The 27,697-nt window shown below is 51.8% G+C and overlaps 2 protein-coding genes across 4 annotated transcripts in view; one reads left to right on the forward strand and one right to left on the reverse strand.

The window, feature by feature from the left end:
* Positions 1 to 17,076, reverse strand: part of THBS3 (thrombospondin 3) — a 48,483-nt gene extending 31,407 nt beyond the window's left edge. For 2 of the 3 annotated variants that reach the window (XM_069949715.1, XM_069949718.1), the window contains exon 1: positions 1,749 to 1,884. In XM_069949715.1, the coding sequence (XP_069805816.1) occupies positions 1,749 to 1,836 (88 nt within the window). In that variant the 5' untranslated portion in view covers positions 1,837 to 1,884. Of the gene's footprint in view, positions 1 to 1,748; positions 1,885 to 17,025 lie in introns of those variants that run through there. The other variant, XM_069949716.1, reaches the window with a different exon arrangement.
* A 98-nt stretch (positions 17,077 to 17,174) lies between these two features.
* Positions 17,175 to 27,484, forward strand: MTX1 (metaxin 1). The gene is made up of 8 exons (XM_069949727.1): positions 17,175 to 17,332; positions 21,962 to 22,031; positions 22,110 to 22,189; positions 22,277 to 22,369; positions 22,448 to 22,630; positions 26,673 to 26,749; positions 26,839 to 26,993; positions 27,072 to 27,484. Exons 1-8 carry the CDS (start codon positions 17,252 to 17,254, stop codon positions 27,293 to 27,295), a joined length of 963 nt encoding a protein of 320 aa, XP_069805828.1. The 5' UTR covers positions 17,175 to 17,251; the 3' UTR covers positions 27,296 to 27,484.
* The last annotated feature ends 213 nt before the right edge of the window (positions 27,485 to 27,697 follow it).

Genomic DNA, 27,697 nt, shown 5'->3' on the forward strand with positions numbered 1-27,697 from the left:
CTCTCTCTCCCCTCTATATACCCTGGGGGTCTCTCTCTCCCCTCTATATACCCGGGGGTCTCTCTCTCTCTCCCCTCTATATACCCCGGGGGTCTCTCTCTCTCTCTCTCCCCTCTATATACCCCGGGGGTCTCTCTCTCCCCTCTATATACCCCGGGGGTCTCTCTCTCTCCCCTCTATATACCCCGGGGGACTCTCTCTCTCCCCTCTATATACCCCGGGGGTCTCTCTCTCTCCCCTCTATATACCCCGGGGGTCTCTCTCTCTCTCTCCCCTCTATATACCCCGGGGGTCTCTCTCTCTCCCCTCTATATACCCCGGGGGTCTCTCCCCCCCTCTATATACCCCGGGGGTCTCTCTCTCTCCCCTCTATATACCCCGGGGGTCTCTCTCTCTCTCCCCTCTATATACCCCGGGGGTCTCTCTCTCCCCTCTATATACCCCGGGGGTCTCTCTCTCTCTCCCCTCTATATACCCCGGGGGTCTCTCTCTCTCTCTCCCCTCTATATACCCCGGGGGTCTCTCTCTCCCCTCTATATACCCCGGGGGTCTCTCTCTCCCCTCTATATACCCCGGGGGTCTCTCTCTCCCCTCTATATACCCCGGGGGTCTCTCTCTCCCCTCTATATACCCCGGGGGTCTCTCTCTCCCCCTCTATATACCCCGGGGGTCTCTCTCTCCCCTCTATATACCCCGGGGGTCTCTCTCTCTCTCCCCTCTATATACCCCGGGGGTCTCTCTCTCCCCTCTATATACCCCGGGGGTCTCTCTCTCCCCCTCTATATACCCCGGGGGTCTCTCTCTCCCCCTCTATATACCCCGGGGGTCTCTCTCTCCCCTCTATATACCCCGGGGGTCTCTCTCTCTCTCCCCTCTATATACCCCGGGGGTCTCTCTCTCTCTCCCCTCTATATACCCCGGGGGTCTCTCTCTCTCTCCCCTCTATATACCCCGGGGGTCTCTCTCTCTCTCCCCTCTATATACCCCGGGGGTCTCTCTCTCTCTCTCCCCTCTATATACCCCGGGGGTCTCTCTCTCTCTCCCCTCTATATACCCCGGGGGTCTCTCTCTCTCTCCCCTCTATATACCCCGGGGGTCTCTCTCTCTCTCCCCTCTATATACCCCGGGGGTCTCTCTCTCTCTCCCCTCTATATACCCCGGGGGTCTCTCTCCCCCCCTCTATATACCCCGGGGGTCTCTCTCTCTCCCCTCTATATACCCCGGGGGTCTCTCTCTCTCTCCCCTCTATATACCCCGGGGGTCTCTCTCTCTCTCCCCTCTATATACCCCGGGGGTCTCTCTCTCCCCTCTATATACCCCGGGGGTCTCTCTCCCCCCCTCTATATACCCCGGGGGTCTCTCTCTCTCTCCCCTCTATATACCCCGGGGGTCTCTCTCCCCTCTATATACCCCGGGGGTCTCTCTCTCTCCCCTCTATATACCCCGGGGGTCTCTCTCTCTCCCCTCTATATACCCCGGGGGTCTCTCTCTCTCCCCTCTATATACCCCGGGGGTCTCTCTCTCTCCCCTCTATATACCCCGGGGGTCTCTCTCTCTCTCCCCTCTATATACCCCGGGGGTCTCTCTCTCCCCTCTATATACCCCGGGGGTCTCTCTCTCTCTCCCCTCTATATACCCCGGGGGTCTCTCTCTCTCTCCCCTCTATATACCCCGGGGGTCTCTCTCTCTCTCCCCTCTATATACCCCGGGGGTCTCTCTCTCCCCTCTATATACCCCGGGGGTCTCACCTTGCAGCTCGGTCCGGCCGGAGCCCCCCGGGAGGCTGAGGCACAGGAGCAGCAGGGCGGCGGCTGTGGTTCCCGGCTGCGGCTCCATCAGGTCGGGTCTCGGGACTCTCCGCGCTCGGGGATCCGTGTATCCGCAGCCGCCGCCCCTCACACCTCCCCCGGCCCCGCCCGCATTCCGCCGCTTAACCCTGCCGCTGCCGGGGGGGGGGGGGGGGAAGAGAACACGTGACCTGCACCCCCTCACCTGTACCCCCCAAGTGACCTGCACCCCCTCACCTGTATCATCCATGTGACCTGTACCCTCTCACCTGTTTCCCCATGTGACCTGCACCCCCTCACCTGTTCCCCCATGTGACCTGCACCCCCTCACCTGTTCCCCCATGTGACCTGCACCCCCTCACCTGTACCCCCCATGTGACCTGTACCCCCTCACCTATACCCCCATGTGACCTGCACCCCCTCACCTGTACCCCCCATGTGACCTGTACCCCCTCACCTGTACCCCCCATGTGACCTGCACCCCCTCACCTGTACCCCCCATGTGACCTGTACCCCCTCACCTGTACCCCCCATGTGACCTGCACCCCCTCACCTGTATCATCCATGTGACCTGCACCCCCTCACCTGTTCCCCCATGTGACCTGCACCCCCTCACCTGTACCCCCCATGTGACCTGTACCCCCTCACCTGTACCCCCCATGTGACCTGCACCCCCTCACCTGTTCCCCCATGTGACCTGCACCCCCTCACCTGTTCCCCCATGTGACCTGCACCCCCTCACCTGTACCCTCATGTGACCTGCACCCCCTCACCTGTACCCCCCATGTGACCTGCACCCCCTCACCTGTATCCTCCATGTGACCTGCAACCCCTCACCTATACCCCCATGTGAACTGCACCCCCTCACCTGTATTCTCCATGTGACCTGCACCCCCTCACCTATCCCCCCATGTGACCTGCACCCCCTCACCTGTATCATCAATGTGACCTGCACCCCCTCACCTATCCCCCCATGTGACCTGTACCCCCTCACCTATCCCCCCATGTGACCTGCACCCCCTTACCTGTACTCCCATGTGACCTGCACCCCCTCACCTGTACCCCCATGTGACCTGTACCCTCTCACCTGTCCCCCCCATGTGTCCTGCACCCCCTCACCTGTCCCCCCCATGAGACCTGCACCCCCTCACCTGTATCCTCCATGTGTCCTGCACCCCCTCACCTATCTCTTCCATGTGACTGGCAACTCCTTACCTGTCCTCTCCCTCTCACATGTCCCCCAAGTGATCCTCACCCCTTCACCTGTCCTCCATGTGACCTGCACCCCCTCACCCATCACACACAGGAGACATCACACATCACACACAGGAGACATCACCCATCACACACACACAGGAGACATCACCCATCACACACAGGAGACATCACCCATCACACACAGGAGACATCACACATCACACACAGGAGACATCACCCATCACACACACACAGGAGACATCACCCATCACACACACAGGAGACATCACCCATCACACACAGGAGACATCACCCATCACATAAACACAGGAGACATCACCCATCACACACAGGAGACATCACCCATCACACACACACAGGAGACATCACCCATCACACACAGGAGACATCACCCATCACACACAGGAGACATCACCCATCACATATACACAGGAGACATCACCCATCACACACAGGAGACATCACCCATCACACACATGAGACATCACCCATCACACACACACAGGAGACATCACCCATCACACACAGGAGACATCACCCATCACACACAGGAGACATCACCCATCACACACAGGAGACATCACCCATCACATATACACAGGAGACATCACCCATCACACACAGGAGACATCACCCATCACACACAGGAGACATCACCCATCACACACAGGAGATATCACCCATCACACACAGGAGACATCACCCATCACACACAGGAGACATCACCCATCACACACACACAGGAGACATCACCCATCACACACAGGAGACATCACCCATCACACACAGGAGACATCACCCATCACATATACACAGGAGACATCATCCATCACACACAGGAGACATCACCCATCACACACAGGAGACATCACCCATCACACACAGGAGACATCACACACACACACAGGAGACATCACCCATCACACACAGGAGACATCACCCATCACACACACACAGGAGACATCACCCATCACACACAGGAGACATCACCCATCACACACACATGAGACATCACCCATCACATATACACAGGAGACATCACCCATCACACACACACGGGAGACATCACCCATCACACACAGGAGACATCACCCATCACACACAGGAGACATCACCCATCACTCACAGGAGACATCACCCATCACATATACACAGGAGACATCACCCATCACACACACACGGGAGACATCACCCATCACACACAGGAGACATCACCCATCACTCACAGGAAACATCACCCATCACACACAGGAAACATCACCCATCACTCATCACACACAGGAGACATCAACCATCACACAGGAGACATCACCCATCACACACAGGAGACATCACTCATCACACACAGGAGACATCACCCATCACACACACACAGGAGACATCACCCATCACACACACACAGGAGACATCACCCATCACACAGGAGACATCACCCATCACATATACACAGGAGACATCACCCATCACACACACAGGAGACATCACCCAACACACACACAGGAGACATCACCCATCACACACACAGGAGACATGACCCATCACACACACAGGAGACATGACCCATCACACACACATGAGACATCACCCATCACACACACACAGGAGACATCACCCATCACACACACACACAGGAGACATCACCCATCACACACAGGAGACATCACCCATCACATATACACAGGAGACATCACCCATCACACACACAGGAGACATCACCCATCACACACACAGGAGACATGACCCATCACACACACATGAGACATCACCCATCACACACACACAGGAGACATCACCCATCACACACACACACAGGAGACATCACCCATCACACACACACAGGAGACATCACCCATCACACACAGGAGACATCACCCATCACATATACACAGGAGACATCATCCATCACACACAGGAGACATCACCCATCACACACAGGAGACATCACCCATCACATATACACAGGAGACATCACCCATCACACACAGGAGACATCACCCATCACACACAGGAGACATCACCCATCACACACAGGAGACATCACCCATCACATATACACAGGAGACATCACTCATTACACACACACAGGAGACATCACCCATCACACACACAGGAGACATCACCCATCACACACAGGAGACATCACCCATCACACACACACAGGAGACATCACCCATCACACACACACAGGAGACATCACCCATCACACACACACAGGAGACATCACCCATCACACACACACAGGAGACATCACCCATCACATACACACAGGAGACATCACCCATCACATATACACAGGAGACATCACCCATCACATAAACACAGGAGACATCACCCATCACACACAGGAGACATCACCCATCACACACACACAGGAGACATCACCCATCACACACAGGAGACATCACCCATCACACACACATGAGACATCACCCATCACATATACACAGGAGACATCACCCATCACACACACACGGGAGACATCACCCATCACACACAGGAGACATCACCCATCACACACAGGAGACATCACCCATCACACACAGGAGACATCACCCATCACTCACAGGAGACATCACCCATCACATATACACAGGAGACATCACCCATCACACACACACAGGAGACATCACCCATCACACAAACACAGGAGACATCACCCATCACATATACACAGGAGACATCACCCATCACACACACAGGAGACATCACCCATCACACACAGGAGACATCACCCATCACACACACACAGGAGACATCACCCATCACACACACGGGAGACATCACCCATCACACACAGGAGACATCACCCATCACACACACATGAGACATCACCCATCACACACACAGGAGACATCACCCATCACACACAGGAGACATCACCCATCACACACAGGAGACATCACCCATCACACACAGGAAACATCACCCATCACACACAGGAAACATCACTCATCACACACAGGAAACATCACCCATCACACACAGGAGACATCACTCATCACACACAGGAGACATCAACCATCACACAGGAGACATCACCCATCACACACAGGAGACATCACCCATCACACACAGGAGACATCACCCATCACACACACACAGGAGACATCACCCATCACACACACACAGGAGACATCACCCATCACACAGGAGACATCACCCATCACATATACACAGGAGACATCACCCATCACACACACAGGAGACATCACCCAACACACACACACAGGAGACATCACCCATCACTCACACAGGAGACATCACCCATCACACACACAGGAGACATCACCCATCACACACACACAGGAGACATCACCCATCACACACAGGAGACATCACCCATCACACACAGGAGACATCACCCATCACATATACACAGGAGACATCACCCATCACACACAGGAGACATCACCCATCACACACAGGAGACATCACCCATCACACACAGGAGACATCACCCATCACACACACACAGGAGACATCACCCATCACACACAGGAGACATCACCCATCACACACAGGAGGCATCACCCATCACACACACACAGGAGACATCACCCATCACACACAGGAGACATCACCCATCACACACAGGAGACATCACCCATCACATAAACACAGGAGACATCACCCATCACACACAGGAGACATCACCCATCACACACACACAGGAGACATCACCCATCACACACACACAGGAGACATCACCCATCACACAAACACAGGAGACATCACCCATCACATATACACAGGAGACATCACCCATCACATAAACACAGGAGACATCACCCATCACACACAGGAGACATCACCCATCACATATACACAGGAGACATCACCCATCACACACACACAGGAGACATCACCCATCACACACACACAGGAGACATCACCCATCACACAAACACAGGAGACATCACCCATCACATATACACAGGAGACATCACCCATCACACACACACAGGAGACATCACCCATCACACACAGGAGACATCACCCATCACACACAGGAGGCATCACCCATCACACACACAGGAGACATCACCCATCACACACAGGAGACATCACCCATCACACACAGGAGAATCACCCATCACACACACACAGGAGACATCACCCATCACACACGCACAGGAGACATCACCCAACACACACACAGGAGACATCACCCATCACACACGCACAGGAGACATCACCCATCACACACAGGAGACATCACCCATCATGCACAGGAGACATCACCCTGAGGATACCAGATTATACACAGTGTAAGAGGAGCAGGGGCCCCTGAGGATACCAGATTATACACAGTGTAAGAGGAGCAGGGGCCCCTGAGGATACCAGATTATACACAGTGTAAGAGGAGCAGGGGCCCCTGAGGATACCAGATCATACACAGTGTAAGAGGAGCAGGGGCCCCTGAGGATACCAGATTATACACAGTGTAAGAGGAGCAGGGGCCCCTGAGGATACCAGATTATACACAGTGTAAGAGGAGCAGGGGCCCCTGAGGATACCAGATCATACACAGTGTAAGAGGAGCAGGGGCCCCTGAGGATACCAGATCATACACAGTGTAAGAGGAGCAGGGGCCCCTGAGGATACCAGATCATACACAGTGTAAGAGGAGCAGGGGCCCCTGAGGATACCAGATTATACACAGTGTAAGAGGAGCAGGGGCCCCTGAGGATACCAGATCATACACAGTGTAAGAGGAGCAGGGGCCCCTGAGGATACCAGATTATACACAGTGTAAGAGGAGCAGGGGTCCCTGAGGATACCAGATCATACACAGTGTAAGAGGAGCAGGGGTCCCTGAGGATACCAGATCATACACAGTGTAAGAGGAGCAGGGGCCCCTGAGGATACCAGATTATACACAGTGTAAGAGGAGCAGGGGTCCCTGAGGATACCAGATCATACACAGTGTAAGAGGAGCAGGGGCCCCTGAGGATACCAGATCATACACAGTGTAAGAGGAGCAGGGGCCCCTAAGGATACCAGATCATACACAGTGTAAGAGGAGCAGGGGCCCCTGAGGATACCAGATCATACACAGTGTAAGAGGAGCAGGGGCCCCTAAGGATACCAGATCATACACAGTGTAAGAGGAGCAGGGGCCCCTGAGGATACCAGATCATACACAGTGTAAGAGGAGCAGGGGCCCCTGATGGTGATGGTGATGCTGGCGGCCATGACAGGTGCTGGTGCAGCCGTCCCTTCTTTGACATTTATGTGTATCTAAGCTTCTCACATGTGATACTGCCTGCTAAACTGTGTATTTAAGCCTCTCATGTGTGATATAGCCTGCCGAGCTGTGTATCTAAGCCTGCCACAAGTGGTACTTGTCGCTGAGCTTTGTATCCAAGCCTGACCCCTGTGATACTGCCCACTGAGATGTGTATCTCAGCCTCTCACACAAGATACTGTGAACAGCTGTGCATCAAAACCTCCAAAATGTGAAACTGTCTGCTGAGCTGCGTATCTAGGTGTGTCATGTGTGATACCATTTCCTGCCCTAATGTATCTGACCCTTTCATATTTGGTACTGGCTGCTGAGCTGTGTATCTAAGCTCGCCATGTGTGGTACTGGCCACTGAACTGTGTATCTAAGCTTGTCATGTGTGGTACTGGCTGCTGAGCTGTGTATCTAAGCCTGTCATGTGTGGTACTAGCTGCTGTGTATCTAAGCCTGTCATGTGTGGTACCATCTGTATGTAAGCCTGTCATGTGTGGTACTGGCTGCTGTGTATCTTAGCCTGTCATGTGTGGTACTGGCTGCTGAGCTGTGTATCTAAGCCTGTCATGTGTGGTACCATCTGTACGTAAGCCTGTCATGTGTGATACTGGCTGCTGTGTATCTAAGCTTGCCATGTGTAGTACTGACTGCTCTGCTTTGTATCTAAGCCTGTCATGTGTGGTACCATCTGTATGTAACCCTGTCATGTGTGGTACTGGCTGCTGTGTATCTAAGCTTGCCATGTGTGGTACTGACTGCTCTGCTTTGTATCTAAGCCTGTCATGTGTGGTACTGGCTGCTGAGCTGTGTATCGAAGCTCAACATGTGTGGTACTGGCTGCTGTGTATCTAAGCCTGTCATGTGTGGTACTGGCTGCTGAGCTGTGTATCTAAGCCTGTCATGTGTGGTACTGGCTGCTGTGTATCTAAGCCTGTCATGTGTGGTACTGTCTGCTGAGCTGTGTATCTAGGTGTGTCATGTGTGATACCATTTCCTGCCATAATGTATCTGACCCTTTCATATTTGGTACTGGCTGCTGACCTGTGTATCTAAGCTAGCCATGTGTGGTACTGGCTTCTGAGCTGTGTATCTAAGCCCGCCATGTGTGGTACTGGCCACTGAACTGTGTATCTAAGCTTGTCATGTGTGGTACTGGCTGCTGAGCTGTGTATCTAAGCCTGTCATGTGTGGTACTGGCTGCTGTGTATCTAAGCCTGTCATGTGTGGTACCATCTGTATGTAAGCCTGTCATGTGTGGTACTGGCTGCTGTGTATCTTAGCCTGTCATGTGTGGTACTGGCTGCTGAGCTGTGTATCTAAGCCTGTCATGTGTGGTACCATCTGTACGTAAGCCTGTCATGTGTGATACTGGCTGCTGTGTATCTAAGCTTGCCATGTGTGGTACTGACTGCTCTGCTTTGTATCTAAGCCTGTCATGTGTGGTACCATCTGTATGTAAGCCTGTCATGTGTGGTACTGGCTGCTGTGTATCTAAGCTTGCCATGTGTGGTACTGACTGCTCTGCTTTGTATCTAAGCCTGTCATGTGTGGTACCATCTGTATGTAAGCCTGTCATGTGTGGTACTGGCTGCTGAGCTGTGTATCTAAGCTCAACATGTGTGGTACTGGCTGCTGTGTATCTAAGCCTGTCATGTGTGGTACTGGCTGCTGAGCTGTGTATCTAAGCCTGTCATGTGTGGTACTGGCTGCTGTGTATCTAAGCCTGTCATGTGTGGTACTGTCTGCTGAGCTGTGTATCTAAGCCTGTCATGTGTAGTACTGGCTGCTGTGTATCTAAGCCTGTCATGTGTGGTACTGTCTGCTGAGCTGTGTATCTAAGCCTGTCATGTGTGGTACTGGCTGCTGAGCTGTGTATCTAAGCCTGTCATGTGTGGTACTGGCTGCTGTGTATCTAAGCCTGTCATGTGTGGTACTGTCTGCTGAGCTGTGTATCTAAGCCTGTCATGTGTAGTACTGGCTGCTGTGTATCTAAGCCTGTCATGTGTGGTACTGTCTGCTGAGCTGTGTATCTAAGCCTGTCATGTGTGGTACTGGCTGCTGAGCTGTGTATCTAAGCCTGTCATGTGTAGTACTGGCTGCTGTGTATCTAAGCCTGTCATGTGTGGTACTGGCTGCTGTGTTTCTAAGCTTGTCATGTGTGGTACTGGCTGCTGAGCTGTGTATCTAAGCCTGTCATGTGTGGTACTGGCTGCTGTGTATCTAAGCCTGTCATGTGTGGTACCATCTGTATGTAAGCCTGTCATGTGTGGTACTGGCTGCTGAGCTGTGTATCTAAGCCTGTCATGTGTGGTACTGGCTGCTGAGCTGTGTATCTAAGCTAGCCATGTGTGGTACTGGCCGCTGAGCTGTGTATCTAAGCTCGCCATGTGTGGTACTGGCCGCTGAACTGTGTATCTAAGCTTGTCATGTGTGGTACTGGCTGCTGAGCTGTGTATCTTAGCCTGTCATGTGTGGTACTGGCTGCTGAGCTGTGTATCTAAGCCTGTCATGTGTGGTACCATCTGTATGTAAGCCTGTCATGTGTGATACTGGCTGCTGCGTATCTAAGCTTGCCATGTGTGGTACTGACTGCTCTGCTGTGTATCTAAGCCTGTCATGTGTGGTACCATCTGTATGTAAGCCTGTCATGTGTGGTACTGGCTGCTGAGCTGTGTATCTAAGCTCAACATTTGTGGTACTGGCTGCTGTGTATCTAAGCCTGTCATGTGTGGTACTGGCTGCTGAGCTGTGTATCTAAGCCTGTCATGTGTGGTACTGGCTGCTGTGTATCTAAGTCTGTCATGTGTGGTACTGGCTGCTGAGCTGTGTATCTAAGCCTGTCATGTGTGGTACCATCTGTATGTAAGCCTGTCATGTGTGGTACTGGCTGCTGAGCTGTGTATCTAAGCATGTCATGTGTGGTACTGGCTGCTGTGTATCTAAGCCTGTCATGTGTGGTACTGGCTGCTGTGTATCTAAGCCTGTCATGTGTGGTACCATCTTTATGTAAGCCTGTCATGTGTGGTACTGGCTGCTGAGCTGTGTATCTAAGCCTGTCATGTGTGGTACCATCTGTATGTAAGCCTGTCATGTGTGGTACCATCTGTAGGTAAACCTGTCATGTGTGGTACTGGCTGCCATGTATCTAAGCCTGTCATGTGTGGTACTGGCCGCTGAGCTGTGTATCTAAGCTCGCCATGTGTGGTACCATCTGTAGGTAAGCCTGTCATGTGTGGTACTGGCTGCTGAGCTGTGTATCTAAGCCTGTCATGTGTGGTACCATCTGTATGTAAGCCTGTCATGTGTGATATTAGCTGCTGTGTATCTAAGCCTGTCATGTGTGGTACTGGCCGCTGTGTATCTAAGCCTGTCATGTGTGATACTGGTTGCTGTGTATCTAAGCCTGTCATGTGTGGTACCATCTGTATGTGAGCCTGTCATGTGTGGTACTGGCTGCTGAGCTGTGTATCTAAGTTCGCCATGTGTGGTACTGGCTGCTGAGCTGTGTATCTAAGCCTGTCATGTGTGGTACCATCTGTATGTAAGCCTGTCATGTGTGGTACCATCTGTAGGTAAACCTGTCATGTGTGGTACTGGCTGCCATGTATCTAAGCCTGTCATGTGTGGTACTGGCCGCTGAGCTGTGTATCTAAGCTCGCCATGTGTGGTACCATCTGTAGGTAAGCCTGTCATGTGTGGTACTGGCTGCTGAGCTGTGTATCTAAGCCTGTCATGTGTGGTACCATCTGTATGTAAGCCTGTCATGTGTGATATTAGCTGCTGTGTATCTAAGCCTGTCATGTGTGGTACTGGCCGCTGTGTATCTAAGCCTGTCATGTGTGATACTGGTTGCTGTGTATCTAAGCCTGTCATGTGTGGTACCATCTGTATGTGAGCCTGTCATGTGTGGTACTGGCTGCTGAGCTGTGTATCTAAGTTCGCCATGTGTGGTACTGGCTGCTGAGCTGTGTATCTAAGCCTGTCATGTGTGGTACCATCTGTACGTAAGCCTGTCATGTGTGATACTGGCTGCTGTGTATCTAAGCTTGCCATGTGTGGTACTGACTGCTGAGCTGTGTATCTAAGCTTGCCATGTGTGGTACTGACTGCTCTGCTTTGTATCTAAGCCTGTCATGTGTGGTACCATCTGTATGTAAGCCTGTCATGTGTGGTACTGGCTGCTGAGCTGTGTATCTAAGCTCAACATGTGTGGTACTGGCTGCTATGTATCTAAGCCTGTCATGTGTGGTACCATCTGTATTTAAGCCTGTCATGTGTGGTACTGGCTGCTGTGTATCTAAGCCTGTCATGTGTGGTACTGGCTGCTGTGTATCTAAGCCTGTCATGTGTGGTACTGGCTGCTGAGCTGTGTATCTAAGCCTGTCATGTGTTGTACTGGCTGCTGTGTATCTAAGCCTGTCATGTGTGATACTGGCTGTTGTGTATCTAAGCCTGTCATGTGTGGTACCACCTGTATGTAAGCCTGTCATGTGTGGTACTGGCTGCTGTGTATCTAAGCTTGTCATGTGTGGTACTGGCTGCTGAGCTGTGTATCTAAGCCTGTCATGTGTGGTACTGGCTGCTGTGTATCTAAGCCTGTCATGTGTGGTACCATCTGTATGTAAGCCTGTCATGTGTGGTACTGGCTGCTGTGTATCTAAGCCTGTCATGTGTGGTACTGGCTGCTGTGTAACTAAGTCTGTCATGTGTGGTACTGGCTGCTGAGCTGTGTATCTAAGCCTGTCATGTGTGGTACTGGCTGCTGAGCTGTGTATCTAAGCCTGTCATGTGTGGGACTGGCTGCTGTGTATCTAAGCCTGTCATGTGTGGTACCATCTGTATGTAAGCCTGTCATGTGTGGTACTGGCTGCTGAGCTGTGTATCTAAGCCTGTCATGTGTGGGACTGGCTGCTGTGTATCTAAGCCTGTCATGTGTGGTACTGGCTGCTGAGTTGTGTATCTAAGCCTGTCATCTGTGGTACCATCTGTATGTAAGCCTGTCATGTGTGATACTAGCTGCTGTGTACCTAAGCCTGTCATGTGTGGTACCATCTGTATGTAAGCTTGCCATGTGTGGTACTGGCTGCTGTGTATCTAAGCCTGTCATGTGTGATACCATCTGTATGTAAGCCTGTCATGTGTGGTACTGGCGGCTTAGCTGTGTATCTAAGTTTGCCATGTGTGGTACTGGCTGCTGAGCTGTGTATCTAAGCTCGCCATGTGTGGTACCATCTGTATGTAAGCCTGTCATGTGTGGTACTGGCTGCTGAGCTGTGTATCTAAGCTCGCCATGTGTGGTACCATCTGTATGTAAGCCTGTCATGTGTGGTACTGGCTGCTGAGCTGTGTATCTAAGCTCGCCATGTGTGGTACCATCTGTATCTAAGCCTGTCATGTGTGATACTGGCTGCTGTGTATCTAAGCCTGTCATGTGTGGTACCATCTGTATGTAAGCCTGTAATGTGTGGTACTGGCTGCTGTGTATCTAAGCCTGTCATGTGTGGTACCATCTGTATGTAAGCCTGCCATGTGTGGTACTGGCTGCTGTGTATCTAAGCTCGCCATGTGTGATACTGGCTGTTGAGCTTTGTATCTAAGCTCGCCATGTGTGGTACCATCTATATGTAAGCCTGTCATGTGTGGTACTGGTGGCTTAGCTCTGTATCTAAGCTCGCCATGTGTGGTACTGGCTGCTGAGCTTTGTATCTAAGCTCGCCATGTGTGGTACCATCTTTATGTAAGCCTGTCATGTGTGGTACTGGCTGCTGAGCTGTGTATCTAAGCTCAACATGTGTGGTACTGGCCGCTGAGCTGTGTATCTAAGCTCGCCATGTGTGGTACCATCTGTATGTAAGCCTGTCATGTGTGGTACTGGCTGCTGAGCTGTGTATCTAAGCTCGCCATGTGTGGTACCATCTGTATGTAAGCCTGTCATGTGTGGTTCTAGCTGCTGAGCTGTGTATCTAAGCCTGTCATGTGTGGTACTGGCTGCTGAGCTGTGTATCTAAGCCTGTCATGTGTGGTACTGGCTGCTAAGCTTTATATCTAAGCTCGCCATGTGTGGTACTGGCTGCTGAGCTTTGTATCTAAGCTCGTCATGTGTGGTACCATCTGTATGTAAGCCTGTTATGTGTGGTACTGGCCGCTGAGCTGTGTATCTAAGCTCGCCATGTGTGGTACCATCTGTATGTAAGCCTGTCATGTGTGGTACTGGCTGCTGCGGGGTATCTAAGCTCAACATGTGTGGTACTGGCCGCTGAGCTGTGTATCTAAGCTCAACATGTGTGCTACCATCTGTATGTAAGCCTGTCATGTGTGGTACTGGCCGCTGAGCTGTGTATCTAAGCTCAACATGTGTGCTACCATCTGTATGTAAGCCTGTCATGTGTGGTACTGGCTGCTGTGTATCTAAGCTTGTCATGTGTGGTACTGGCTGCTGAGCTGTGTATCTAAGCCTGTCATGTGTGGTACTGGCTGCTGTGTATCTAAGCCTGTCATGTGTGGTACCATCTGTATGTAAGCCTGTCATGTGTGGTACTGGCTGCTGTGTATCTAAGCCTGTCATGTGTGGTACCATCTGTATGTAAGCCTGTCATGTGTGGTACTGGCTGCTGTGTATCTAAGCCTGCCATGTGTGGTACTGGCTGCTGTGTAACTAAGTCTGTCATGTGTGGTACTGGCTGCTGAGCTGTGTATCTAAGCCTGTCATGTGTGGTACTGCCTGCTGAGCTGTGTATCTAAGCCTGTCATGTGTGGGACTGGCTGCTGTGTATCTAAGCCTGTCATGTGTGGTACCATCTGTATGTAAGCCTGTCATGTGTGGTACTGGCTGCTGAGCTGTGTATCTAAGCCTGTCATGTGTGGGACTGGCTGCTGTGTATCTAAGCCTGTCATGTGTGGTACTGGCTGCTGAGATGTGTATCTAAGCCTGTCATGTGTGGTACCATCTGTATGTAAGCCTGTCATGTGTGATACTAGCTGCTGTGTACCTAAGCTTGCCATGTGTGGTACTGGCTGCTGTGTATCTAAGCCTGTCATGTGTGATACCATCTGTATGTAAGCCTGTCATGTGTGGTACTGGCGGCTTAGCTGTGTATCTAAGTTTGCCATGTGTGGTACTGGCTGCTGAGCTGTGTATCTAAGCTCGCCATGTGTGGTACCATCTGTATGTAAGCCTGTCATGTGTGGTACTGGCTGCTGAGCTGTGTATCTAAGCTCGCCATGTGTGGTACCATCTGTATGTAAGCCTGTCATGTGTGGTACTGGCTGCTAAGCTGTGTATCTAAGCTCGCCATGTGTGGTACCATCTGTATCTAAGCCTGTCATGTGTGATACTGGCTGCTGTGTATCTAAGCCTGTCATGTGTGGTACCATCTGTATGTAAGCCTGTAATGTGTGGTACTGGCTGCTGTGTATCTAAGCCTGTCATGTGTGGTACCATCTGTATGTAAGCCTGCCATGTGTGGTACTGGCTGCTGTGTATCTAAGGTCGCCATGTGTGATACTGGCTGTTGAGCTTTGTATCTAAGCTCGCCATGTGTGGTACCATCTATATGTAAGCCTGTCATGTGTGGTACTGGCTGCTAAGCTGTGTATCTAAGCTCGCCATGTGTGGTACCATCTGTATCTAAGCCTGTCATGTGTGATACTGGCTGCTGTGTATCTAAGCCTGTCATGTGTGGTACCATCTGTATGTAAGCCTGTAATGTGTGGTACTGGCTGCTGTGTATCTAAGCCTGTCATGTGTGGTACCATCTGTATGTAAGCCTGCCATGTGTGGTACTGGCTGCTGTGTATCTAAGGTCGCCATGTGTGATACTGGCTGTTGAGCTTTGTATCTAAGCTCGCCATGTGTGGTACCATCTATATGTAAGCCTGTCATGTGTGGTACTGGCTGCTGAGCTGTGTATCTAAGTTTGCCATGTGTGGTACTGGCTGCTGTGCATCTAAGCCTGTCATGTGTGGTACTGGCTGCTGAGCTGTGTATCTAAGTTTGCCATGTGTGGTACTGGCTGCTGAGCTGTGTATCTAAGCTCACCATGTGTGGTACTGGCTGCTAAGCTTTGTATCTAAGCTCGCCATGTGTGGTACCATCTTTATGTAAGCCTGTCATGTGTGGTACTGGCTGCTGAGCTGTGTATCTAAGCTCAACATGTGTGGTACTGGCCGCTGAGCTGTGTATCTAAGCTCGCCATGTGTGGTACCATCTGTATGTAAGCCTGTCAAGTGTGGTACTGGCTGCTCAGCTGTGTATCTAAGCTCGCCATGTGTGGTACCATCTGTATGTAATCCTGTCATGTGTGGTACTGGCTGCTGAGCTGTGTATCTAAGCTCGCCATGTGTGGTACCATCTGTATGTAAGCCTGTCATGTGTGGTTCTAGCTGCTGAGCTGTGTATCTAAGCCTGTAATGTGTGGTACTGGCTGCTGAGCTTTATATCTAAGCTCGCCATGTGTGGTACTGGCTGCTGAGCTTTGTATCTAAGCTCGTCATGTGTGGTACCATCTGTATGTAAGCCTGTTATGTGTGGTACTGGCCGCTGAGCTGTGTATCTAAGCTCGCCATGTGTGCTACCATCTGTATGTAAGCCTGTCATGTGTGGTACTGGCTGCTGCGGGGTATCTAAGCTCAACATGTGTGGTACTGGCCGCTGAGCTGTGTATCTAAGCTCAACATGTGTGCTACCATCTGTATGTAAGCCTGTCACCTGTGATACTGTGTTGAGCCCTACAGCTTATCTTATCGGTATATGGTATGGTATCTAATCCTTTCGTGTGATACCTCGCTGCGGTGGCTACACGACGGGAGAGGGGGCACACAGCTGTTGTCATGGAGACCACATCAACCAATCATCTCGCGGCATTCACTAAATAACCTGCCACTGGAATGTGAAAGGGGACACTTCATTGGTCGCCATGACAGACCCCCCCCCCCATCTACACAACTACCTAAAGCCCCAGAGCATGGGGCGGTCACGTGGGTGTGGGCGGGGCCACAGTATAACAAGATGGCGGCGCCCATGGAGCTGTACTGCTGGAAAGGAGACTGGGGGCTGCCTAGTGTGGACCTGGACTGTCTGACTGTGCTGGTAAGAGGAGACGGGGAGAGAGGGACATGAAGAGAACGGGAGGGAGGACATGAGGAGAGAGGGAGATGGGGAGGGAGGACAGGAGAGAGGGAGATGGGTAGGGAGGACAGGAGAGAGAGGGAGGGAGGACAGGAGAGAGAGGGAGGGAGGACAGGAGAGAGAGAGGGAGGACAGGAGAGAGAGGGAGGGAGGACAGGAGAGAGAGGGAGGGAGGACAGGAGAGAGAGAGGGAGGGAGGACAGGGGAGAGAGGGAGGGAGGACAGGGGAGAGAGGGAGGGAGGGAGGACAGGAGAGGGAGGGAGGACAGGAGAGAGAGGGAGGGAGGACAGGAGAGAGAGGGAGGGAGGACAGGGGAGAGAGGGAGGGAGGGAGGACAGGGGAGAGAGAGAGACATGAGAGAGAGAGAGACACACGTTTGGATGGGTGTATTATCTGTATATTACAGGCAGATGGATGGGTATATTATTTGTATATTACAGGTGGATGGATGGGTGTTGATGTATATTACATGCGGATGGATGGTTGTATTATATGTATTACAGGCGCATTGATGGGTATATGATCTGTATATTACTGGTGAATGGCTCAGTGTATGATATGTATATTACAGGTATATGATCTGTGTATTACAGGCGGATGGATAGGTGTATTATCTGTATTACAGGCAGATGGATGGGTGTATGATATGTATATTACAGGCAGATGGATGGGTGTATGATATGTATATTACAGGTATATGATCTGTATATTACAGGCGAATGGATCAGTGTATGATATGCATATTACAGGTATATGATCTGTGTATTACAGGCAGATGGATGGGTGTATGATATGTATATTACAGGTATATGATCTGTGTATTACAGGCAGATGGATGGGTGTATTATCTGTATATTACAGGCAGATGGATGGGTGTATGATATGTATATTACAGGTATATGATCTGTGTATTACAGGCGGATGGATGGGTGTATTATCTGTATTACAGGCAGATGGATGGGTGTATTATCTGTATTACAGGCTGATGGATGGGTGTATGATATGTATATTACAGGTATATGATCTGTGTATTACAGGCAGATGGATGGGTGTATGATATGTATATTACAGGTATATGATCTGTGTATTACAGGCGGATGGATGGGTGTATGATATGTATATTACAGGCAGATGGATGGGTGTATGATATGTATATTACAGGTATATGATCTGTGTATTACAGGCAGATGGATGGGTGTATGATATGTATATTACAGGCAGATGGATGGGTGTATGATATGTATATTACAGGTATATGATCTGTATATTACAGGCAGATGGATGGGTGTATGATATGTATATTACAGGTATATGATCTGTATATTACAGGCAGATGGATGGGTGTATGATATGTATATTACAGGTATATGATCTGTATTTTACAGGCGGATGGATGGGTGTATGATATGTATATTACAGGTATATGATCTGTATTTTACAGGCGGATGGATGGGTGTATGATATGTATATTACAGGTATATGATCTGTATATTACAGGCAGATGGATGGGTGTATGATATGTATATTACAGGTATATGATCTGTATTTTACAGGCGGATGGATGGGTGTATGATATGTATATTACAGGTATATGATCTGTATATTACAGGCAGATGGATGGGTGTATGATATGTATATTACAGGCGGATGGATGGGTGTATGATATGTATATTACAGGTATATGATCTGTGTATTACAGGCAGATGGATGGGTGTATGATATGTATATTACAGGCAGATGGATGGGTGTATGATATGTATATTACAGGTATATGATCTGTGTATTACAGGCAGATGGATGGGTGTATGATATGTATATTACAGGCAGATGGATGGGTGTATGATATGTATATTACAGGTATATGATCTGTATATTACAGGCAGATGGATGGGTGTATGATATGTATATTACAGGCAGATGGATGGGTGTATGATATGTATATTACAGGTATATGATCTGTATATTACAGGCGGATGGATGGGTGTATGATATGTATATTACAGGCGGATGGATGGGTGTATGATATGTATATTACAGGTGTATGATCTGTGTATTACAGGTAGATGGATGGGTGTATTATCTGTGTATTACAGGCAGATGGACAGATGGATGGGTGTATGATATGTATATTACAGGTATATGATCTGTGTATTACAGGTAGATGGATGGGTGTATTATCTGTGTATTACAGGCAGATGGATGGGTGTATGATATGTATATTACAGGTATATGATCTGTGTATTACAGGCAGATAGATGGGTGTATGATATGTATATTACAGGTATATGATCTGTGTATTACAGATGGATGGGTGTATTATCTGTATTACAGGCAGATGGATGGGTGTATGATATGTATATTACAGGCAGATGGATGGGTGTATGATATGTATATTACAGGTATATGATCTGTATATTACAGGCGGATGGATGGGTGTATGATATGTATATTACAGGTATATGATCTGTGTATTACAGGCAGATGGATGGGTGTATGATATGTATATTACAGGCGGATGGATGGGTGTATGATATGTATATTACAGGTATATGATCTGTATATTACAGGCAGATGGATGGGTGTATGATATGTATATTACAGGTATATGATCTGTATATTACAGGCAGATGGATGGGTGTATGATATGTATATTACATGTATATGATCTGTGTATTACAGGCAGATGGATGGGTGTATGATATGTATATTACAGGCGGATGGATGGGTGTATGATATGTATATTACAGGTATATGATCTGTATATTACAGGCGGATGGATGGGTGTATGATATGTATATTACAGGTATATGATCTGTATATTACAGGCAGATGGATGGGTGTATGATATGTATATTACAGGTATATGATCTGTATATTACAGGCAGATGGATGGGTGTATTATCTGTATATTACAGGCAGATGGATAGGTGTATGATATGTATATTACAGGTATATGATCTGTGTATTACAGGCAGATGGATGGGTGTATTATCTTTATTACAGGCAGATGGATGGGTATATGATATGTATATTACAGGTATATGATCTGTGTATTACAGGCGGATGGATGGGTGTATTATCTGTATTACAGGCAGATGGATGGGTGTATGATATGTATATTACAGGTATATGATCTGTGTATTACAGGCGGATGGATGGGTGTATTATCTGTATTACAGGCAGATGGATGGGTGTATGATATGTATATTACAGGTATATGATCTGTATATTACAGGCAGATGGATGGGTGTATTATCTGTATATTACAGGCAGATGGATGGGTGTATGATATGTATATTACAGGTATATGATCTGTGTATTACAGGCAGATGGATGGGTGTATTATCTGTATATTACAGGCAGATGGATGGGTGTATTATCTGTATATTACAGGCAGATGGATGTGTGTATGATATGTATATTACAGGTATATGATCTGTGTATTACAGGCAGATGGATAGGTGTATGATATGTATATTACAGGTATATGATCTGTGTATTACAGGCGGATGGATGGGTGTATGATATGTATATTACAGGTATATGATCTGTATATTACAGGCAGATGGATGGGTGTATGATATGTATATTACAGGCGGATGGATGGGTGTATGATATGTATATTACAGGTATATGATCTGTATATTACAGGCAGATGGATGGGTGTATTATCTGTATATTACAGGCAGATGGATGGGTGTATGATATGTATATTACAGGTATATGATCTGTGTATTACAGGCAGATGGATGGGTGTATTATCTGTATATTACAGGCAGATGGATGGGTGTATTATCTGTATATTACAGGCAGATGGATGTGTGTATGATATGTATATTACAGGTATATGATCTGTGTATTACAGGCAGATGGATGTGTTTGCTCAGGGAGGCTCGCTCTAGATGAATGGCGTGGTTGTGCAGTGATGGACAGGCAGCGCTCGTCTCCTCTGTCTCCTGCGGGTAGAATGTGGCCGTTGTCCGCCGCGGCTGTGGGATGTTTGCAGAGACTGAGCCTGTGTGGAAACGCTGCCGGATCTGCCCGTATTTTCCAGAGTGGAAAGTCTGCTGCCGGCTGGGACTATTAGAGCGCGGTCAGCCAGGAATTCCTCTCCTCGGCTTCCTCAGCCTCTGGAGCCGGGGGTCACCTTCCCCTGGGGAGCGAGGGGTTAACAGGGTGGCTGCGGAGGGTGGAATGATCCCCCTTGCTGAGGGCCCCTCTCACCCAGCTTTCCCAGTATCCTGAAGGGTAGAGTCCTTTGTGATTTTTGAGGTGCCCACTCCCCAATGTTTCACTGTGGTAGAAACTGGCAGGAACCTCGGTGTTAACCCTGTAATTATGGCACGTGTGCGCTGACTGTCGAGGCCGTGGGCTCTGGTGTACATTCCCACCTTGGCACCAGACGATAGGGGTGACCTTTTTATAAGACGGTGTTACCACGGGGGCAGGAAATTTCCCCTCCAGACTGGGCCGCTGAGCTGGCAGTAAAGGCTTCTGGTGGAGCCCTGTGTTATCAGCCCCTGCAGGAGGCTGCCGGGGGACCCCGTTCATTGTCTTTGCTCCCCTATAACTTTTTTTTTTTTCCCTAGACCTATGCCAAGTTTTCGGGAGCTCCACTGAAAGTGCATAAGCTGTCGAACCCCTGGCGGAGCCCCTCAGGTACATGTCGCCATCACACACCTATGTAACACATGGCCCCCCGTGTGCCCGCTGACTCTGACGTGCTTGTAATTCCAGGTCAGCTCCCTGCCCTGAGGACTCCAGATGAAGGGGTTGTCTTCCACACCAATAACATTATCACCCATCTCAAGAAGCAGGTGAGTGGCAACACAGAGAGGGGTCCTCCTGCCCTGGATGTGTGGCATCAGACCCCTCTACATGTTACCTGTTTGTTGTGTCTCCAGAAATATAACGCAGATTATGACCTGTCTGCCAAGCAAGGAGCGGACACCATGGCCTTCATCTCTCTGCTGGAGGAGAAGCTGCTGCCCGCCCTGGTGAGTCCCACAGACCCCTTTAGCATTACACCATAGCGTCATGTTATTGAACAAGGGATGTTTCATCTTCTCCATCAGATTCACACCTTCTGGGTAGATGCCAAGAACTACGTGGACCATACCCGCAAGTGGTACGCCGAGACCATTCCTTTCCCACTCAACTTCTTTATCCCAAACCAGATGCACAAGAGGCACTTGGAGCGTCTGCAGCTCATTCGGGGGGAGAGCTGGCGGGAGGACGATGAGGTGTTGGAGAAGCAGGTGGGGAGCTCTGTGGTGGGAGGTCAAGTCCCTACAGAAGTAAGGGGGTAGTGGAATAGAGGTGGGTGGGGGTACAGAAAACCAGGTTAGAGGTGGGCAGGAGGACAATAGGGGCCCTGGAAGATGATGATCCTGAAGAAAAGGCCGTGGAGGACAGGGGCCCTGAAGAAGTTGGAGTCAGGTTGGTGAATGGTTGGGTTGGGGGTGGGGTCAGGGTGGTGGGTAGTTGTGGTAGTTGTGGCAGGGTCGGGCGGTGGATGGTTGTGGTAGTTGTGGCGTGGTCGGGCAGTGGATGGTTAGGGTGGGGTCTGGGCGGTGGATGATTGGGGTAGTTGTGGCAGGGTTGGGGCGGTGGATGGTTGTGGTAGTTGTGGCCGGGTCAGGGCGGTGGATGATTGTGGTAGTCGTGGCGGGGTCAGGGCGGTGGATGGTTGGGGCGGTGGATGGTTAGGGTGGGGTCAGAGCGATAGATGATAGTGTTAGTTGTGGTGGGGTCAGGGTGGTAGATGATTGTGGTACTTGTGGGGTCGTGGATGGTTGTGGTGGGGATGGGGTGGTGAATGGTTGTGGTAGTTGTGGTTGGGGCGGTGGATGGTTGTGGTGGGGGCGGTGGATGGTTGTGGTGGGGTCGGGGTGTTGGATGATTGTGGTAGTCATGGCGGGGTTGGGGCGGTGGATGGTTGTGGCAGGGTTGGGGTGGTGGATGGTTGTGGCAGAGTTGGGGTGGTGGATGGGTGAGGTGGAGTCGGGGCGGTGGATGGTTGTGGTGGGGTTGGGGCGGTGGATGGTTGTGGAGGTCATAGCGGGGTTGGGGTGGTGGATGGTTGTGGTAGTTGTGGTTGGGGTGGTGGATGGTTGTGGTGAGGTGGGGTCGGGGCGGTGGATGGTTGTGGTGGGGTGGGGGCGGTGGATGGTTGTGGTGGGGGCAGTAGATGATTGTGGTGGGGTCAGGGCGGTGGATGGTTGTGGTACAGTCAGGGAGGTGGATGGTTGTGGTGGGGTGGGGGCAGTGGATGATTGTGGTGGGGTCGAGGCGGTGGATGGTTGTGGTGGGGTGGGGTCGGGGCGGTGGATGATTGTGGTAGGGTTGGGGCGGTGGATGGTTGTGGTAGAGCCAGGGAGGTGGGTGGTTGTGGTGGGGTGGGGGCAGTGGATGATTGTGGTGGAGTTGGGGCGGTGGATGGTTGTGCTGGGGTGGGGGCAGTGGATGATTGTGGTGGGGTGGGGGCAGTGGATGATTGTGGTAGTCATGGCAGGGTTGGGGCGGTGGATGGTTGTGGTTGGGGTGGTGGATGGTTGTGGTGAGGTGGGGTCGGGGCGGTGGATGGTTATGGTGGGGTGGGGGCAGTGGATGATTGTGGTGGGGTCAGGGCGGTGGATGGTTGTGGTGGGGTGGGGTCGGGGCGGTGGATGATTGTGGTAGGGTTGGGGCGGTGGATGGTTGTGGTAGAGCCAGGGAGGTGGATGGTTGTGGTGGGGTGGGGGCAGTGGATGATTGTGGTGGGGTGGGAGCAGTGGATGATTGTGGTAGTCATGGCAGGGTTGGGGCGGTGGATGGTTGTGGTTGGGGTGGGGTCGGGGCGGTGGATGGTTGTGGTGAGGTCGGGGCGGTGGATGGTTGTGGTGGGGGTGGTGGATGGTTGTGGTGGGGTGGGGGCAGTGGATGATTGTGGTGGGGTCAGGGCGGTGGATGGTTGTGGTGGGGTCGGGGCAGTGGATGATTGTGGTGGGGTCAGGGCGGTGGATGGTTGTGGTGGGTGGGGTCGGGGCAGTGGATGATTGTGGTAGGGTTGGGGCGGTGGATGGTTGTGGTAGAGCCAGGGAGGTGGATGGTTGTGGTACAGTCAGGGAGGTGGATGGTGGGGTGGGGGCAGTGGATGATTGTGGTGGGGTCGAGGCGGTGGATGGTCGTGGTGGGGTCGGGGCGGTGGATGATTGTGGTAGGGTTGGGGCGGTGGATGGTTGTGGTAGAGCCAGGGAGGTGGATGGTTGTGGTGGGGTGGGGGAAGTGGATGATTGTGGTGGAGTCGGGGCGGTGGATGGTTGTGCTGGGGTGGGGGCAGTAGATGATTGTGGTAGTCATGGCAGGGTTGGGGCGGTGGATGGTTGTGGTTGGGGTGGTGGATGGTTGTGGTGGGGTCGGGGCGGTGGATGGTTGTGGTGGGGGTGGGGGCAGTGGATGATTGTGGTGGGGTCAGGGCGGTGGATGGTTGTGGTGGGGTGGGGTCGGGGCAGTGGATGATTGTGGTGGGGTCAGGGCGGTGGATGGTTGTGGTGGGGTGGGGTCGGGGCTGTGGATGATTGTGGTGGGGTCAGGGCGGTGGATGGTTGTGGTGGGGTGGGGGCAGTGGATGATTGTGGTAGTCATGGCAGGGTTGGGGTGGTGGATGGTTGTGGTTGGGGGCGGTGGATGGTTGTGGTGGGGTCGGGGCGGTGGATGGTTGTGGTGGGGTGGGGGCAGTGGATGATTGTGGTGGGGTCAGGGCGGTGGATGGTTGTGGTGGGGTGGGGTCGGGGCAGTGGATGATTGTGGTGGGGTCAGGGCGGTGGATGGTTGTGGTGGGGTGTGGTCGGGGCTGTGGATGATTGTGGTGGGGTCAGGGCGGTGGATGGTTGTGGTGGGGTGGGGGCAGTGGATGATTGTGGTAGTCATGGCAGGGTTGGGGTGGTTGATGGTTGTGGTTGGGGTGGTGGATGGTTGTGGTGAGGTGGGGTCGGGGCAGTGGATGATTGTGGTGGGGTCAGGGCGGTGGATGGTTGTGGTGGGGTGGGTGCGGTGGATGGTTGTGGTGGGGTGGGTGCGGTGGATGGTTGTGGTGGGGTCGGGGCAGTGGATGATTGTGGTGGGGTCGGGGCAGTGGATGATTGTGGTAGGGTTGGGGCGGTGGATGGTTGTGGTAGAGCTAGGGAGGTGGATGGTTGTGGTAGAGCTAGGGAGGTGGATGGTTGTGGTGGGGTCGGGGCAGTGGATGGTTGTGGTGGGGTGGGGTCGGGGCAGTGGATGATTGTGGTGGGGTCAGGGCGGTGGATGGTTGTGGTAGAGCTAGGGAGGTGGATGGTTGTGGTAGGGTTGGGGCGGTGGATGGTTATGGTGGGGTGGGGGCAGTGGATGATTGTGGTGGGGTCAGGGCGGTGGATGGTTGTGGTGGGGTGTGGTCGGGGCTGTGGATGATTGTGGTGGGGTCAGGGCGGTGGATGGTTGTGGTGGGGTGGGGGCGGTGGATGATTGTGGTGGGGTCAGGGCGGTGGATGATTGTGGTGGGGTCAGGGCGGTGGATGGTTGTGGTGGGGTCAGGGCGGTGGATGGTTGTGGTGGGGTGGGGTCGGGGCAGTGGATGATGGTGGTAGAGCTAGGGAGGTGGATGGTTGTGGTGGGGTCGGGGCAGTGGATGATTGTGGTGGGGTCAGGGCGGTGGATGGTTGTGGTGGGGTGTGGTCGGGGCTGTGGATGATTGTGGTGGGGTCAGGGCGGTGGATGGTTGTGGTGGGGTCAGGGCGGTGGATGATTGTGGTGGGGTCAGGGCGGTGGATGGTTGTGGTGGGGTCAGGGCGGTGGATGGTTGTGGTGGGGTGGGGTCGGGGCAGTGGATGATGGTGGTAGAGCTAGGGAGGTGGATGGTTGTGGTGGGGTCGGGGCAGTGGATGATTGTGGTGGGGTCAGGGCGGTGGATGGTTGTGGTGGGGTGGGGTCGGGGCAGTGGATGATTGTGGTGGGGTCAGGGCGGTGGATGGTTGTGGTAGAGCTAGGGAGGTGGATGGTTGTGGTAGGGTTGGGGCGGTGGATGGTTGTGGTGGGGTGGGGGCAGTGGATGCTTGTGGTGGGGTCAGGGCGGTGGATGGTTGTGGTGGGGTGGGGTCGGGGCAGTGGATGATTGTGGTAGGGTTGGGGCGGTGGATGGTTGTGGTAGAGCCAGGGAGGTGGATGGTTGTGGTGTGATTGGGGCTGAGGATAGCTGTGTTATGGCGGTGTGTAGTTTTTGTGGGATCAGGGCAGTGGATGGGTATGGCTCCAGAGCAGTAATCCAGACTCTCTCCCCCACAGCTGTACATGGACGCCCAGGAGTGTCTGACCCTCCTCTCACAGCGACTAGGAGCGCACAGATTCTTCTTTGGAGACTCGTAAGTGGTCCTGTGGTGTGGGATGACCCCCTCAGGCCACTCTAGGGTGGGTTCTCTTGTCTGATGACCTGACTCCTGTCTCCTTGCAGGCCGGCCTCTCTTGACGCCCACATTTTTAGTCATTTGGCCCTTATCCTCTACATAAAACTGCCCAGTGGGCGACTGCAGCAACACCTGAAATCCCTCCCTAACCTGTGCCAGTATTGTGACTCCATCGTCAGCATTTACTTCACTCGGGATGGAGGTGACTATGAGCTGCTTTGGCCCTGAGCCGCTCCCGTGCCCAGGGGCCCCTGATAACCTTGTGCTTGTGTCCCTGCAGAGACCTTCCCTCGCATCTCCCCAAAGAGCCCGACGGCCGAGTCTCCAGATTGTGAGGAGGAGCCCAACAAAAGGCGCAACCAGATCCTGTCTGTGGCGGTGGGTCTGCTGGCCATGATCAGCTACGCTCTGCTGAGTGGGATTGTCTCCATACAGCGGGTGTCGGGGGATCGGGCAGTGGACCGCAGGATGACTCTAGAGGAGAACGAGGATGAAGAAGACTAATGGTGGACAGATGACAGGACTGCCTCTTATCATTCCTTTCCTGTATAGTGAGCGCTGCGCCCCATGAGTCTGCTCCCTGCGGGGGGGGGGCTGCCCTACAAGTGCCTTCATCTGCTGTATGATGTGAGGGTCAGTTACTGTGTATCAGATAAAATGACTGGGGCCACACACACACTTTCCCATCCTTAAGTTAAATGGTCGCTTATTTCAGACAATTTCACCAGTATGATTTCTGATCTATCTGTAAATCACTTTATTAGACCCAGAAGAGCAGCTCTCAAGGCTTGGCCAGTTGGTGTTTCTTTTCTCTGCTGTCCACTTCCTGTCGGCAGGGGAAATCTGTCTCTAGTAACAGCTTGATCAGGATGGAACATAGGAGCCAGGGAGTCTGTGAGGTCCTGG

The sequence above is a fragment of the Dendropsophus ebraccatus genome, chromosome 13, assembly GCF_027789765.1.
Source record: "Dendropsophus ebraccatus isolate aDenEbr1 chromosome 13, aDenEbr1.pat, whole genome shotgun sequence".
In the NCBI taxonomy this organism is placed as follows: Eukaryota; Metazoa; Chordata; class Amphibia; order Anura; family Hylidae; genus Dendropsophus; species Dendropsophus ebraccatus.